We start from the raw sequence: 16,977 nt of genomic DNA on the forward strand, positions 1-16,977 counted from the left end.
AATGACAAATCTAAACATTTTATTCAAGTGTGTATCCAAGTTTCGCTTAACATGTAAATCATTTTTATCATGATGTAATATAGACTGATTAAAATTGTATAACTTCGTTTTAACAATTTTTTACAAAAACTTGATATATATATATAGAAAACTGGGAGTTTGACAGTTCTTTAACTATCCTCTTCCTTTCCCTCTATTTTTTGGGTCTTAAATCCAACCCCATTCAATCTAGGTATGGTAGAGCTTGGTAGACATAATTTATTAATTTTCAGCTTGGTTATCATAAAAATCAAAAAATACGTTGCCTGCTAATGGCTATACATTTAATCAATATAATACAATTATGATAATTTTTATATAACCATTTTAAAAAATAATAATCAGTGTAAATGATTTGAAGAGACACATTAATTATAAGTAAAATCAATTAAATACATGGGATTAAAATAAACAAAACTTTATCATGTTAATATATCTTAAGCGATATATAAAAAATGAATATAAATACATGTCTACACTTAAAAGATCAAGCAAGCGCCAATATATTCTCAACAAAACAAAATATATGTTGTACATACTTAACATCTAGCCAGCGTCTACATGAGCGGGAGGGGTAGGAACAGTTTGCATCCTATTTTTTTGAGGGGGTAGGCGGCTTTATGGGGGTAGGATAAAAAAAATTTTGGGTTTATCTATTAAATTTTGAGATGAAATAGCACAAAATTTATTGCTGTAAATACTTTTATTATAGAATTAATAATAGAATTCATCGACCAAATCTATATATTGCAAACAATCATACATATTGTTTTCCAAATAAACTATCCTTTTAAATGTAATTTAAAAGGTTTAGATATTTCAGCAAGCTCATAATGCCATAATAATTAATTCACTGTAAATAATAGAGGTTTTAATTGAATTTATTATCTAAAAAATAAATTCTTTATATTCACAAAATATCAATAGTTGGTACTAGAGATAGATTAATTTAAGTTATCCTTTATAAATTCTTTGAAAAGACTATCAATAAATTAAATACAAAGATAATAAGAGACACCGCCGCCGAAGGTGGCGTGAAATTTTTAGAGGGGTAGGCAAAGGTTTTTGAAGGGGGTTTGCATCCAGTGAAAATCCTGTCATGTAGACGCTGCATCTAGCAAATTATTAAATTAATTTTTAAAATAGATGAAAGATATTACATAATATTTATCCAAAATAGATAACGTGTTTGCGGCATTCATTTTCGGCCAGATTGTAAAAATCATTTTCAAATCATTTGCTATTTTATCAAATGAATGACTAGACTTCCCTTAATTTGCCATAAGTCAGGAAATGTTAATTTGAAAAAAATGATTGAGATAATATTATATTCTTCTTTTAATAAATTTCATATGTATAAATATTCTTGATAATTAATTTATGAGAAAATTAAACATTTTTTTATATTTCTAATTTTGTATTATTAAAGATACAAAAAATTATCATCTACAATAATACCAAAACAGTTTCGCAATACTATAACAACTCTAAAAAAATTAAAACGGCCAACTCAATATTTCTTCCAGAATAATATTACGAAAGCCTGAAGATTTTGTCTCCAGAAAAAACAAAGGTTTGGATATCTATTAGCGAAATCTCCATACTTTTTTGGCTAAAATATTGAGTTTGCTGTTTATAAAAATAGGCTCAAAATGAGCCATTTAACAACACTAATTTAAAAAGTATATATTCCCAAAATGTTTGCAGAAATTTTTTTAACATTCATTCATGTAATATTTTCATGGAAACAGCTAGCTTGAAATCCTCGATTTCTATAGCCTCTCTAACATCATTGCCCTTGGAAAATTATGATAATTTAGAAGGCGATCAACTAGTTCGTGAAGTAAGCTAACATTTTTTTTTATTAAGATATAAAAAACAAATAAATTTTACATATAACGACCATTTTAATATTGTGAAAAGCAATTGAAATAAATATGTTAATAAATTTTACCCTTTTAACTATAAAATAGGAATTCTAAAACATTTATAGCTTAATCTATAATGAAATAATTGCTTTATGAAATTAGCAACCTAATTTGGCTCTTACTATGTATGATCTTAATAAGTTATGTTATATAAATATATTTTTTAATAATTTAGAACACTAAATATTTAATAATATATATTTTAATTTATATCATAATTGTAATAATAGACTAACTTCATATTACAATATTTTTAAATTTCAGTTATACCAAAATATATTTGATTTTTATCAAAACTTAAACAATAAAATTAATGTAGTCATATTTAATCTAAATTTATAAACAAATGTTAAATAATTCTGATGATATAAGATTTCAGGTCAAATTTATCAGTGGATTTTTCGAAAAACTTTAACACTTTATTTTATTATAATTGTAAAATATTTATTTTATATTTGAATTAATTAAATTTATGGATTACTCTTTATCTTTTATATATATTTATAAATATTATATTTAATTGAGTAATTTATTTAGTTTATAGCTACTATCTAGGTATATACTTATATTCCCAAAAATACTCTATATTTCAACCTCCAAATTTTTATTCTATTTTATCTCACATTCTTATTTCAATTCAGATGCCCTTAAAATAGTACTGTGATTTATTTAAGATCCTTATGTTTTTTTCTAATATATGGCATTTATTTATTTAATTTAACAAAATTTTAGTGTAATTTTTTCAAAATGTCTAAACAAATTAATTAAAGAAAAAATTTAATAATTAGAATTATATATATCATTTTAACCAAAAAAAATAAATAACACGATGTAAAAATCTAACCTTTTTTAAAAAATATTTTGAAAAAAATTATATATTAACCCTAGCCTTGCCCACATCTGTCCTAATTTGATTTATCCAAAATATACAATCATATTTTATGAGATGTATGTATAAAAAAATTTAAATACTTTAAAAAAATTTATATTTATGGTTTAAATATTTTCGTTTTATTGAAAATTTTGTTGCAAATAATGTGACAAGCATTGTTTGCTCAAACCCATAAATTCTAATAAGATGACTAGGATTTTTTTTATTATGCTGAAGATATTTATAAAATTTCAATTTAATGTTTTTAATCCCCTAGGATTCTTAAAAATTTCGATTTCCGCCAAATAAATATATATTACCTAAACTACCGATTTTGCTAAAAGACACCCAAATCTTTCTGTCATTTTTTGGCGAAGTTTTGAGACCTAGATATTTTTTTTAGCTAAAATAAGGGTTCGGGACTCACTTTCCCCATCCCATATCGAACCTTTGAACCCGAAAATTAGATTTATAAACTCGGACCTGAATTCGTTTTTTTTCCTGACAGATGTTCAGAAATATTTAGCTGTTATGATTTATTTCTTTAAAATAATAGTTAAATATAATCAGGTTAAGTCCAAACTTGACAAGTTTTTTTAAAAAAATTTACCAATACCGGACCGAGCTTAGGTTCAGCCTGCCTGGATTGAGCCCTATATTTAAATTTTTTTAGCCTGGACCCATACGAACCTGGCAAAATTTTTACTGGGTTCAGGACCCTGGCTTAAATCTGGATTTAGTTAGCTCTTTTTTTTAAAAAAAAATCTACTAAATCGTGGTTTTTTAACAACACTACCAAGCCGGTGTAGGGGAAATGATGAAGAATTTAGATTTGCATCGAATGAAACTCGCATAAACATAATATAAATTTGTCTACAAATTATATTTAATATATTTAGGTTTAGAGATTGTTTAAATGAAAAACTGTCATAAATTATATTAATGAATCGCGCTAACTATGGATGAGGGGTAAGACTGTAACAATTTTTTTTTAGCAGGGTTTGGAAGTGTAACCCAGACTAAAAAAAATAGTTCCGTTTCCCACAAATTTTTAAAATATTCTGATTCAACTTTCTTGGATTTAACCCGGTTTTAAGCTTTTGTTATTGAAGGAATGCAAAAAAAATTCTATCTTTGTTTTTATCTTTAAATTAATATGAATGAATCGAATGATTAATATTTAATACGAATAATTATATGATTGAAAGATCGCATTCGTGAGCGTGATTTCCGATTCTTAAAATCGGAACTACATCTAAAAATAAATTTCTATGAATCATTTCTATTGATTATTTATTTTAATTTTTTTTTTATCAAATCTATTATATTTAATTTAATTACTCATCGTTTAATTTGTCGGAAAATCCTAATATTATTTCAATTTTTTTGCCTAGCTAGGAAAAAGTTTGTCTACTTTTTTTAAATTCTGTATAAAGACGTGTCGAAAATTTTAAAAAATTTGATTCGCAAACTTTTGAAACTTTATCAAAAAACAAGAAATATGTTTTTTTTTATTATAAAATAAAAACATGTCCAAAATTATTTTTAGAAAATTTCAAAAATTTAACATTTGTTTTAATTAGAATTATAAAATATCGGAAAGTTTTGAAACAAGATTTTAGACATAAAAATTCAAATTGAGTAAAATGAGAAATAAATTTAAAAAAATAATTAAATAAGAAAAGAAAAGAAAAGGAAGAACTAAAAAGATAAAATACTCTATCTACTTTACCGAAAATACGGACTCATAAAAAATATTATTCCTCACAAAATAAGTAGGGAATTTGAATAAAATTTAGATAAATAAATCGATACAAATACCGATGTTGAATCGGATTGAAGGATATCGTCATTAGTGGTCAGCGCAACCCGAGGCTTGGCCCGCGTGCGAGGCCAGACATTTTGTTCAAAATATTTTTTCGGCCGGGCCGTTTTTAAAAGTGATATAAAATTACGATATAGCCCTAGATCATACCGATATTAAGCATTTATGTACTATATATAATAAATAGGCTTTTCTCTCTTTCTTTCCTTTACAATTTTCTTATAAAAATTAAATTTTATTTATAATTTTTTGAATATCATTAAAGTTATTTTAATTAATATTACATTAATTCTTAACTTTTTTTATTACACAAAAAATATAACATTAAAAATATTAGTAATTTTTTATTTTAATTTATTTTTTGGTTTTTAATTGGGGGGAAATTTTAGATTAAAATTATTTGCGTCATTTTTGTATTATTAAATAATTTGTAAAAAAAAATTAATTATAATTTTTTCAATTTAAAAATTGATAAAAATAAAATATAGAAATTTTTTTTTATTATAATAAAACTATGTAAGACTTTAAATGACGTTTTTTAAATATCCGAAAATGTTATATTATGTCATTTGGTGGAAACATATATCAAATACGGAGGTTGCCATGCCTTCACAGTTAGCGCAAATTTGCAGCAAAGTACACAAAAATACAGCATATTTTGCTTATTCCGCCGCGAATTCGTACTATATGAATTCAGGGTTAAACGGCTCGATTTAGCCCATTTTAAATTAAGATTTTTGCCAAAATAACATTTCGCAATCCTCTAGGCTTCGTTGATAAATATCCAAACCTTTCTGCCATCTATGAGCGAAATCTTCAAGCTTGCGGGATATTTTTTAAGCTAAAATATTGGGTTGGTTGTTTTAGAAAATCGAGCCATTCAACACCAAAACTAAAATTATAATTTTTTAAACTACCCACCAATAAGAGTTTAAAAACCAGTATCAGAACCAAAATTTTTTAGGAACCGGAAAAAAAAATTCAGAATCGGATGGGAATTCTTTATTTAGTCTAGATTCCAGACTCAAAGAAAGAAAAGAGAGTAGAATTAGAATAGCCAATCTTAAAATTGCCTTTCAAAATATGTTTGGGACTTGCAAACTAACTCGACTTTCTAAAACCCTGTAAGTGATTTGGGTCTAACTTAAATTTGTGGTTTTTTTTAAAAAAAATCTGAATAATTAGAATTTCTTTGGAAATAAGACAAAGCAATTAGTGATTTATATTTAACCTTATTACTTTCTTTTATTTTTACGTGAAATTTATTTTTAATTGTACCTTGATTAAACATTAAATATTTTCCCCCAACTTCATTATAATTTAGCAAATTTATAAGTCATATTTGCCTATAAAAGGCGGTTATCGAGTTTCAGGGGTTCAGCCATTCGTCAGTCATGGCTACATGGTTTCGCAAAATCGTAGATGCTGGGATCATCCTGAAGGCGGGAGTTGAAAATCAGCATAACTTAAGGGCTGAGTTGATTGTTGCTAAAAACTTGATTCTGAAATCGAAATAAGATCGATATATCAAGGATTAAGTGATCACGATAATATAGCCGCTAGTGTATTATCGTAATTCAGTGGCGCAACCTTTTCCTTTGAAGATGCCCAATTATCAATATAAAAATCACATATTAGATAAAAAAAAATTGAATCGTTAAATAAATTGAATATATGATATTTTATTCATTGGGCTTATTGAAAAACGATTACGAAATCGAATAATCAATCTTCGTATTCGATTTTTTTTTAAATTTAATCGAGCTATCCGTATTTATACGTTTAATAAAATTTACTATTCGTATTAGATTGGGATACCTACGAATAAATTATTCGCTTATAATTCGTTTCGTATTTATTTTTTGAATAGGCCGGCCTAGTATTCATTTGCGATTTGAGAATTCGTCAATTATACAAAATATGAAATATTATTTTAAAACCTAACCGTCCTTGTCGATCTGTCGATCGGATAAAAATATATTATACATTTTGATCAAAGAAAAAAGTGCAAGCCAACAAGATTTTATACCGGTGTGTATAATCATATTTTTAAGCATGTTATGCAAATCAGGAAATATTGATTTTGGTAAGAGTTTCAATAGGAGATGGATTGTTTTTTTCGAGAATTTTCCTTTAAATTTTTATATTATAAAACAATATTTTTTTTCCATTAATAATTCAATATTAGTGGAAGGTAAAATTTATAATGGTATATTAATGTAAATATAATATTGCCAAGCATAAAATTAGTTTATAATATAGGAAATAGGAATTAAACCCGTTTAATGCTTTCTATATTTGGAAATTTATAAAAAAAAATTTCGACAACATATCAATAATTTTAATAGTAAACGTCAGTTTTTATGATCAATATCGAAATAAAGAAAATATCCAGTATAATTCAAAGATGGTTTTTTTAAAACAATTATTTGAACATATTTGTAAATTGAATTAGATGAAAATGCAATATTGGTCATATAATTTAGAAAAATCTTTATTGCTGATTCGTGAATTTTTTATGTAACGTAACTGCAAAACTCTAGTTGTCTATTTATTTTGCATCTTACCTGTATAAATTCATAAAATATTCAAAAATAAAAAGGATTATTTGTTTTTTCAAAAGATAATAAATTAGCTAATAGCTCGCTTAGCCTGAGTTACTTATTTTTGGATTTGATTATACTTTGTATTAATTATAGCTTTAAAGCTATATTTGATAGTTTTTATTTTACTAGTGGCTTCAATCGATTTTCTTTTTCAATCTAATATTTTCTTGAACTTCTCAGCCCGTTATGGCGAAATACGAATAAAATAAAAATGAAGAGTTTGTAGATGGTAAAAAAAAGGCACTAATGAGGTATAGCTGCACAATAAGATTGCTTTTATGGGCAATAAGCGCATATATATAATGCGAGGGGATTAGTCATTCGGAAAAGGGCTTTAACTCCTTATTTTCTATCCTCATCTAAAGAAGTGATTCAATTTTGGTTTGAACAACGTTTAGACATTTTTAAATTAAGTAATTGTACATTTCTCATACATTTATTTTTAAAATATTTACATTTTTAAAATTTATTTACTATTAACATTTGCATTATTTTGGTTCGTGAGTGCCCAAAAGACTCAAGGCATGAAAAAATTGGTAATGCCCTAACTGATTTTTCTCTTTGCTGGTGTACACACAATACTTTATCCAAATTACACCACTGTAATATAGATGTAGTGTTGTTAAATGGCTCTATTTGCGCCGATTTATAAAATCGGCTAACTAAATATTTTAGCCATTTGCCTAAATCTCGGATTTCGCTAATAAATGTCCAAACCTTTGTGCCATCTATTAGTAAAATCTTCAGGCTTGCATAATATTTTATTGGATAAACGGGCGCAAATAAAGCCCTTATTATAATTGTTTAATATTCTCGAACTGTCGAGACCGAGAGAATCAATAAACATATAAAATTCCTGTGAAAACTTAAATTTTTTATTTTAAATTTTTCAATTTTTAAAAATTTTTTTTTTTTATTTCTTACTTATAGTTGGAAAATTTGAGAAACATCATGAGGCTCACCAAGGAAAATTTAGACGCGTTACATGCCCATTTCTCCAATCTAAAGAATCCTCCGTCTTTATATCTAGAGGTAAATATAAAAGAGATATATAAATTATACAAATTACTAATCCCCATACTATATAATATAATGTCCATCATAAGATGCCCCATATTGCCATATTCATGAAAATATGTAACTCTTTTTACAATATTTTTTTAAAAAAATTAAATTTTGAAGTGCCATTTATTTTAAGGGTGAAATATCATTCACCTGATCCCCAGATTAATTTTTTGATTAAAAAGGGTAGTATAACATGTTCACCCCTCTAATTCGTCTTCTATTTCTTTTCCGTTCAAAAGGTAAGCGGTGATCGCAATGTTTTGTGAAAACCCCTCTTTGAGTTTAGTGTCAACTTGATAATCCTTAAGATATCTTAACTAAAATATTTACTTCATTATGAACCTTATATAGTTCAATTACTCGAATATTGGTTCCAGATTAATTTAAGGACTAAGCCCTGTAATGGATTCATTTTTTCCGTGAGTCTCATTAATATAGCAGATTTATTTACAGATATATGGCTCATTCTTTAATTACGCCATTTTTAATTCTTAATTTTTTTTAATACTTATCCGCCATTTTTCTTCCGGTATTTTCCGAATCTGAAATATTATTTAATTTATTATCTTTGAATAACGGATTACCATTTTTTTTAAGGTGAAAATACTCAAATAATTGTATGGCCGACCGATTTTTGTTATCCAGTTCCATGCCAGTATGGACCTCTTTTTTTACTACCCATAAATCGAGATACACTATCTTATTATTGACAGTTACACTGACTCTGGCTTTACCCAAAACTATAGAAAGAAAGAGATAAAAAAGTGTTTAACATATATATTACCCTTTTCAAGGATTTCCTTTTGCCACTAATTACGATACTATTTATATACCATTCAAAACGCCCCCGTGTCAAAAAGCTTTCCAATGTCGTAATTTACATCGAATATCGCTTTACAGGAAAATATCCATAAATGTCAATTTCAAACTGTTACTTACAACACTTAGGAATGGGCTGGACTGGTTAACGTCTGAATAAAATTTATTCGGGCCTGACAAAAAAGTTATAGAGCAAGTGAAGTGAATCTAATTCTCTTCAACATTAGAAATAGCTTGTTTTTTTGTTGTTCAACTACATATATTTCGGGTTAGGCCTTATATAAAAATCCGCGCCGAGGCGGGCAACCTTAATAAAAAATTCGAAAACTGCTGGACAAAATCTAAATTTCATTCAGGCCCGGCTGAAAATTTTACCATAAAAAAAAACTAATTTCGATAAAATATTTTTGGCTATTATATCCCTGGCTGGATTTTGTTTAATTCAGTTTTGGCCAAAATTGTAGTTTGAACATTATAATAATGGTTTTTTTTTACTTTATAAAATAAATGTAGGAAGCCTAAACTCAAAAATTTTCCATTAAAAAAAAGGCCTTAAAAGGAAACGCGAAGCGTTCCAATTTTTTTTCTAATATGTAATATTTAATTTAATTCCATTTTTTTTCTAAAAATAACTTTATATTAATTATCAATTTATTTTCATTATTAATATAAAAGAGATGCTGCCTCTCTCCCACGTGGATTCATGTGGGAAAGAAGAGGGGAATAAAAATCAATTTTCGATAAAATATAATAAATAAAAATGTCATCAGCATTTAATTAATTTTTTAACTTTTTTTGTTTCATAATATTTCATTGTATATATATTTTTTTTAATAAATAAAATTGGGTAATATAATACTTTTTCTGCCAAAATATTTTTTAGCTAATTTTATTTTAGCAGATAAAATATTTTAAACCGGAAAATAATATTGTGTATATTAAAGAAATGGCGTCCTTTCTTTTATTTTGAAAAAACTTTCAAAAAAAATTATCGACCAACCGATCAAAACAAATTGGTCCGATAAGTTTTTGAACTCGAATTTCATCTAATTGACAACATATCGGGGAAATTTCCGTGGTCAATGTTGTTAAATGGCTCGATTTGAGCCGATTTTTAAAAATGGCTAACTCAAGATTTTAGCCAGGAAAATATTGCCAAAGCCATAAATTTCGTTAATAGATGTCCAAACCTTTGTGCCATATATGAGCAAAATTTTCAGGCTTACATTATTTTCTTTTAGATAAAATATTGAGTTAGCCGTTTTTAAAAATCGGCTTAAATCGAGCCGTATAACAACACTATCCGTAGTACGGTTTGAATTGAACCTTTAATATGCAATTTAAACATCAAACTCAGTCTTTCGAACGATAAGCATAAGAACGGCCGAATCTTATGCATATATTGATAAATTCCACATGATCAATTAGTTTTTTTGTTTAAAAGAAAGAAAAGAAAAATTCTTTTAAATCTTTTACAATACGCGTTATATTGCTTTTACCACATCTGAGGATTTTTTAAATATTAAATTTTTAAAACAAATATAAATATCGAATTTTTTCAAGTAATAAAAATACTCTGTGTCTTTGCTTGTTAATTTATAGTCATTTAAATAAGAAGCATATTAAATTCGAATGATCATAAATTTAACAAATATGCCTTCCATTTCATTTAACCGTTATGCTTCATTTATAGTAAACTCGTTATTAATGTAGCGTTATTACAGCTGATTCAGTTTATAAAATTAATTTAAGATAAAGCTAAAATAGAGATTTTTATCGAATTGGTTATTTTTATAATCGTCTCTCGTATTTTTTATCAACGCATAGCAAAATATGTTTTTCAAATTTTATCTTAGCCTTATCATCATAACACTTCATATTTATAAATTTATACCCTATTTATCGGCTTTTTTGTAATAAAGCCACGCTTGAATATAATATGTTTAAATGAGGCCTTATAGTGCGCACAAATTGAGCGTTTCAAATAAATAGCATCGCGCAAATTGTTAAAATTACCGTTTGGCATTAGAAACCATTTTTAAAAAACGCAAACTGGTATCTTTCAATTCTTTTTTTATTCATTCATCTTGCAAATTGGTCTATGACCAGTTCTTTAAGAACTCGGTTTTTTTTGCAAAAAAGATAGACAAAACCTTGTTACCCAGATAAGAATAATAAGGTGGAGCGAAATAAAAATACTTTCCTAGTTGTTTAATTGTTATGTAAGTTGAATTATATATTAGATAAAATGTTTAAAAAAATAACCTGTCTTTCAAAATGGAATATTTCTAATTTAATAAAATAAATAAGGCAGACGATAATACTTAGTTAAAATTTTGAATCGACGATACCAATGAAAAGATGACCTCAATTTAAACAAGGGGTTACGTTTTTTTATTAAAGAAGTACGACAGAACGCAGACACACAATTTGTTCGCACTTATTAAGAGTTCCGATTCTTAATTTCAAATTATTTTCAAAATATGGCTCCAGTGTCTGATCAGATTCATATTTCCAAACTTTCTTAATTTTAATTTAAGCAAAGAAGAATAAAAAAATTTAGAATATTTAGACACTAAATTATAATCATTTTAAAAATGAATCGCCAAAGAATATCAATTTTAAAAAAAAATATATATATCTCGCAGTATCATTTGCACGACCAGGGCCGGATTTAAATAAAATTTCTGCCCGTCCCGGATTTTTAAAAGTATATCGCATTAATTTTTATAGTTTATAATGACGATTTAAAATATCTGGCCCGGTCCGGTTTTTTTTATAAAAACTTTAGGCCCGGCCGGGGTATATTTAAAATGTTCCAGTGAAGGTTAACTTTTTCATAACGTGGCCCGGATTTTTTTATAAAAAATTTTCGACCCAGCTCTGCTCGGATTTTTTTATAAAAAATTTTCGACCCAGCTCTGCTCGGATTTTTTTATAAAAAATTTTCGACCCAGCTCTGCCCGGTTTTTTTTATATAATTTTCAGGCCCAGCTCGGGTATTTAAAAAAAATTTAGGCCCGGCCAGGGTATATTTAAAAAAATTAAAATACAACCCGGCCCATGTACCCGGGCTTAGGGCCGGGCCTGCAGGTCTCTGATACATATATATTTATACATATAAATTAGTTTAATTTTGTTTGAATGTGCTCTTGTAAATTTTAATACTGCTTTTGGTTACAAAGTGAAGACACTTAGATTTGATTCGCTTCCTAGGGTTATTATTACTGGAACTGCTTTAAGAGATTTTACTTGCTAATATTAGCACGATTAAATATTGGTGGGAATTTTCTACAAAAATTATTCTTTATTATTATATAAAGCATTTTAACACCAACTTTTTTAAACAAATTTCATTTTGATAGCAAAATCCATATGGAATTTCGTTTTTTCTCTCTCTCTCTCTTTATATTTTTCTCATTTCAAAATGATAGTTGATAATGTCAAATGTTGTAAATTAAGAATTGAAATACAACGGCCAAGGAGAGGAAGACGGAAATATTTGCTTTTAAAATAAGGATCTAATAAAAATAAAATCTATTTTTTTTTCATGAAAGGGATTTTTGAGGATAATAATTCTTCCTCTTTCCTTCTTTTGGCATATTTAAGGGACCATTTTGGGGATTAAACGGTGTCAGATTTTTATCAATTTTTTTTAGATTTGAATTACCTTATTTTTTTGCTAATTTAAAATTTGGATTACTTTTTGAACACGTTCCAAAATATATTGGATACATCATTAATTATATGTGTATGCTTAGAAAAACCTGGCAATAAAAGGCTAATTTTATTTTTTAATATTAAACTCTTAACTTGATTTTTAAAAATAATTTTGTAGGAATACCAGGAACTTTCGGATAAATTAGTCAATTTCAGGGGTCAAGAAATGGTTTTGATGGATAAGATCAATAACGGCGATAGCGCGTCTTTTTTTCCCACGATCGACCTTGAGGCGGATGAATTTATCTTACGACCTATTTTGGGGAAAAACGCCTTGAATATTACTAACCGACAACAAGAGCTAAACACAAGCGAAATTGACTACTGTTGCGGGAAGGACATCTATAATGCAAACAGCTCCAATTCTAACCACCTTGATACGAACGTACAGTCAAGTCACGATATAATACCTATTCTTAATATCGAAGATGAATCGAATGGCTTAACCCATATTAAAGATAAGAACAATGCCGATGTTACAAATGATACCAACATTATCGTAACCCATAAAAATCCGGAGAGAGGGGACCATGACCTAAATACGAAAACTAAATTAACCGGGGAAAATTTGGAGAAGAGTAATAAACCCGGAAAACCTTTTATACGTGTGCATTTGCCTAATCATCAAAGGACCACGCTGCCCTACAAGCCAGGCACTCAAGTCAGGGAAGCGCTCAGGAAAGCGTTGGCATTCAGAAATTTAACTCCCGAACGATGCCTCATTTACAATTATAGAACTAAGTGAGTTGTAGGGGGGGGGGGTCTTTATATTTTTTTACTGTTTTTAATATTCCCAAAAAAGTGGTTTTGGTTTGAAGAATTAATATTTTCAAAGAAAAGGCCAGATGGAAAGAATGTGAGGAAATTGTCAAGGAATTTTAATCACGGTTTATTCCAAAGCCATTAGTTAATTAAATACGTCCTAGGTTATATGATATTTTATTAAGGGAAAAAACACCTAAACGTTATAGTGCTTCTTGATTGAGCGTTAATGTTTAAAATACACTTGTATGCTTAAATTAAAAATTGTTTTTTTAAAAATATTATAAAATATTTTTAACTTATTTCTATTTTGCGCTTGTACGTAATTTAAGTAATTTATATTCATTTGGTTCACTTCTTTAACGCTCCGTTTAAAACGCAATTGTTAAAATTCTGCTTTAACGCTTAACCGTTTTAAACGCAGCGTTAAAGAAATGGACCCTGCCAGAAACCTAGATCGAAATTTTATAGTGGATGATACCAGTTTCACTAAAAGACATTCAGGTACATATCCGATCCCACCTAACCCCGATTATTTGGACCGGACCTTGATTTAAAAAGGTTTTAATTAGAACTCAGTCAGATTTAAAAAAAATTTTTAATGCCATGTTCTGATTCGTCTTATTTTGCAAACAGAAGTTTTGCGGTCTATATAGCTTCCTCTAAACAGCCTTAATGAGGAAGACGCTATTTAGATTTACAAGGTAAAGCGTGACACTTTCCAAACCAAAATATTTAATTAAATGTTCGTTTAAAACAAGCTAAAATAGGGTGCCCTAGTTAAATAGGCTTATCCTGGGTTAGGTTAAATAGAAAAAAGGTAAAACATAAGAAGAACCAAGACAGGGCCACCCTAAGACTTTTATAAGTCATTTATTTCCCTCTAGTGCTTATAATAATTTTTCCCTTTTCCTTGAAAAATATTTTTTCTCCATTTTCGGATTCGGATATTTGAAAAAAAGTTCGGGTCGGATAAAATATGTCGAGTATCCATATAAAATTAAGCTTTTAAAAATTTCAGTAGGTTATCCTTAACAAGAATATAACGCCCGTTACTTTATTTTATAAAGGGAAACTATACCCTGGGACACGGACATTAGTTCTCTCGAAGGCCAGGAACTTACCGTTCAAATAATAGATGAATTCAGATTTTCGACGTCCATCACCCACAATTTGGTAACAAATACATTAAACAAATTATTTATATGTGACCTGCAAGCAGTGCCCTGAAAAATAATTTTTTCGCTGCCCGACTTTATAAAAAAAATTTCTGTCCTAGCCCAAGCACAAACTTTTTGTTTTAACTCGATTAATTATTTTGGAATTTGAAGTTTAAATATTATAAATTAAAAATTAAATATGATTCTGATTCTGATTGACATTTCGTTGATCACAAAATGATTATTGAACGTATTACTAATATTTAATTGTATGGTCATGCTTCGGATCGGGCTACCTTTTACAGCTCGAACCAAGCCCTTCGGGTAACCTATACAGGCCTCAACCTGCACGCCTAACCCGTTTTTGTAATTGAAATTGAATTTTTTGAAACCCGAGCTGGGCTGGTAAATAAAAGGTTCAATGAATCCGTACTGGGCCTCTAAATGGGTACACTTATACGGTCGCGGATTTATATACTATGTAAAAAATTTAATAATCCTTCGAAATATATTTCTACTACATTTATTGCAAAATTTTTCCATATTACAATCAACATATATACAATTTACTAAATACGCTGATTACACGCGATTTGACCTTAAAACATCGTCTCCCCCAACCCCATTCCCTCGTAAATAACATTTTAAAAAAAATTTGATCGAATCTTACAAATGATTAGAAACATGATCTTTTATCACATTGGGAGAAACATAAAACAGTTCATAAAAATGTCCATATTTCAATAATAAAACGTATAAAGCACGAATACATTTCACATTCATAACATAAAACTTATAATGATTATTATTAAATTTTTTTTATTAAAATAGGATTTATTAATGATTGTTTGTTTTATCTCACCTTAACATTTTTTAAAAAGTTACTTACGAAGTCTTGCAGTGAGGAGGATACACTTTAAAATATGGAAATTATTCGGTATTTAACAAGTAATCAGACGATAAAAAAATTATGTGTATGTGTCAAAATATCTAAATCTTTGGAAACGATATTTTTCCAACCTCGATTTTTTTTAGTTTGTTATCACTTATGCCCTTGAACTCTATGGTAATGGCCTTAATCTTGCAAACTTTATTATCACATGAATCTATACAAAACCATAAGTAAGAATAACACGCCTAAGCATCATACATAGATTGATTAATATAAAAAAACTCCTCAATTAAAAAAGAATCACGTGAATTATACCAGTGACCTTTTCCGCTTAATATAAAATGTAATCAATTTTACATCCATTAAGAAATAGCCATTTATAATAAAAATATTATTTTTAGTATAATATTAGTTTGACTTTGGCTTTATAACTTATAAAAAATACGTCCTAATCATCTGATTTTATAAATCGTGTTGTTGTTTTGATTTCGTATGTTTCACCTGATCTAGCTATACGGTCAATCAGCCAATCACGCGTTTTAAAAGTTATTATAACTACCAAATTTATCTAGCCATTAGGGACAAGGACTCGTGATTCATTAAATGAGTTCGCTACTTTATAATGAAAAAATTATTTACATTTGGTTAATATCGGAGATGCACATTATCAGTATGTGTCCATTATTTAATGTATCGGTGATACTTTTTATTTTTTGTCGCTACAAAATTATTAAACTCTAAAGGTTATTTGAATAACCCTTAGGTGCAAGCTTAAAAAAAATTATATTTTAGTTTTTTCAAATTAAGCATAAAAAAGATATTAATTTTTTAAGAATATTATAATCATTTTAAAAAGTTATTTGTTCCCTTATGCTTTCCTTTCCCTGTTTTTTATATTGATTATTTTTTTAAAACTTTTTCGTTCTCTTATAATAATTAATAATTTTATTATACTCTACATTTTCCTGGCTGGCGCTTTTCTATAACAACACTACGCTAATTAAAATTTAAAAGGTTCGCTAACAGTTATAAAAAGTTTTTTGGTTATAGTATTTATTTATACCAAATTTTTCTTAAATATAAATATTTAAAACTCAAAAAAATGTAAATTGAATTTATTAGGAAGATCACACTATAACAAAGTATAATGGGAAATCAGTTGGGTTTTCTTTCACTTTGGATCCGATGGACTGCGTCCATATATATTTCAATTTTTGAATCCTTTATTTAATTGCGTACATTATTAATACTATGTCCAGATATAACCTTATATGTAATATATATTATTAA

The 16,977-nt window shown here is 27.6% G+C and overlaps 1 protein-coding gene across 1 annotated transcript in view; it reads left to right on the top strand.

Moving 5' to 3' along the window:
* Window positions 1-1,751: 1,751 nt before the first annotated feature.
* LOC135930435 (uncharacterized) overlaps window positions 1,752-16,977 on the top strand; it is a 31,354-nt gene continuing 16,128 nt past the window's right edge. Inside the window, exons 1-4 of the mRNA XM_065467231.1 lie at window positions 1,752-1,882; window positions 8,200-8,301; window positions 12,992-13,614; window positions 14,706-14,811. Of these exons, the coding sequence (XP_065323303.1) occupies window positions 1,781-1,882; window positions 8,200-8,301; window positions 12,992-13,614; window positions 14,706-14,811 (933 nt within the window). The 5' untranslated portion in view covers window positions 1,752-1,780. The remainder of the gene's footprint in view (window positions 1,883-8,199; window positions 8,302-12,991; window positions 13,615-14,705; window positions 14,812-16,977) is intronic.

The sequence above is a fragment of the Gordionus sp. m RMFG-2023 genome, chromosome 5 (assembly GCF_954871325.1).
Source record: "Gordionus sp. m RMFG-2023 chromosome 5, tfGorSpeb1-WG-v2, whole genome shotgun sequence".
Taxonomy (NCBI): Eukaryota; Metazoa; Nematomorpha; class Gordioida; order Chordodea; family Parachordodidae; genus Gordionus; species Gordionus sp. m RMFG-2023.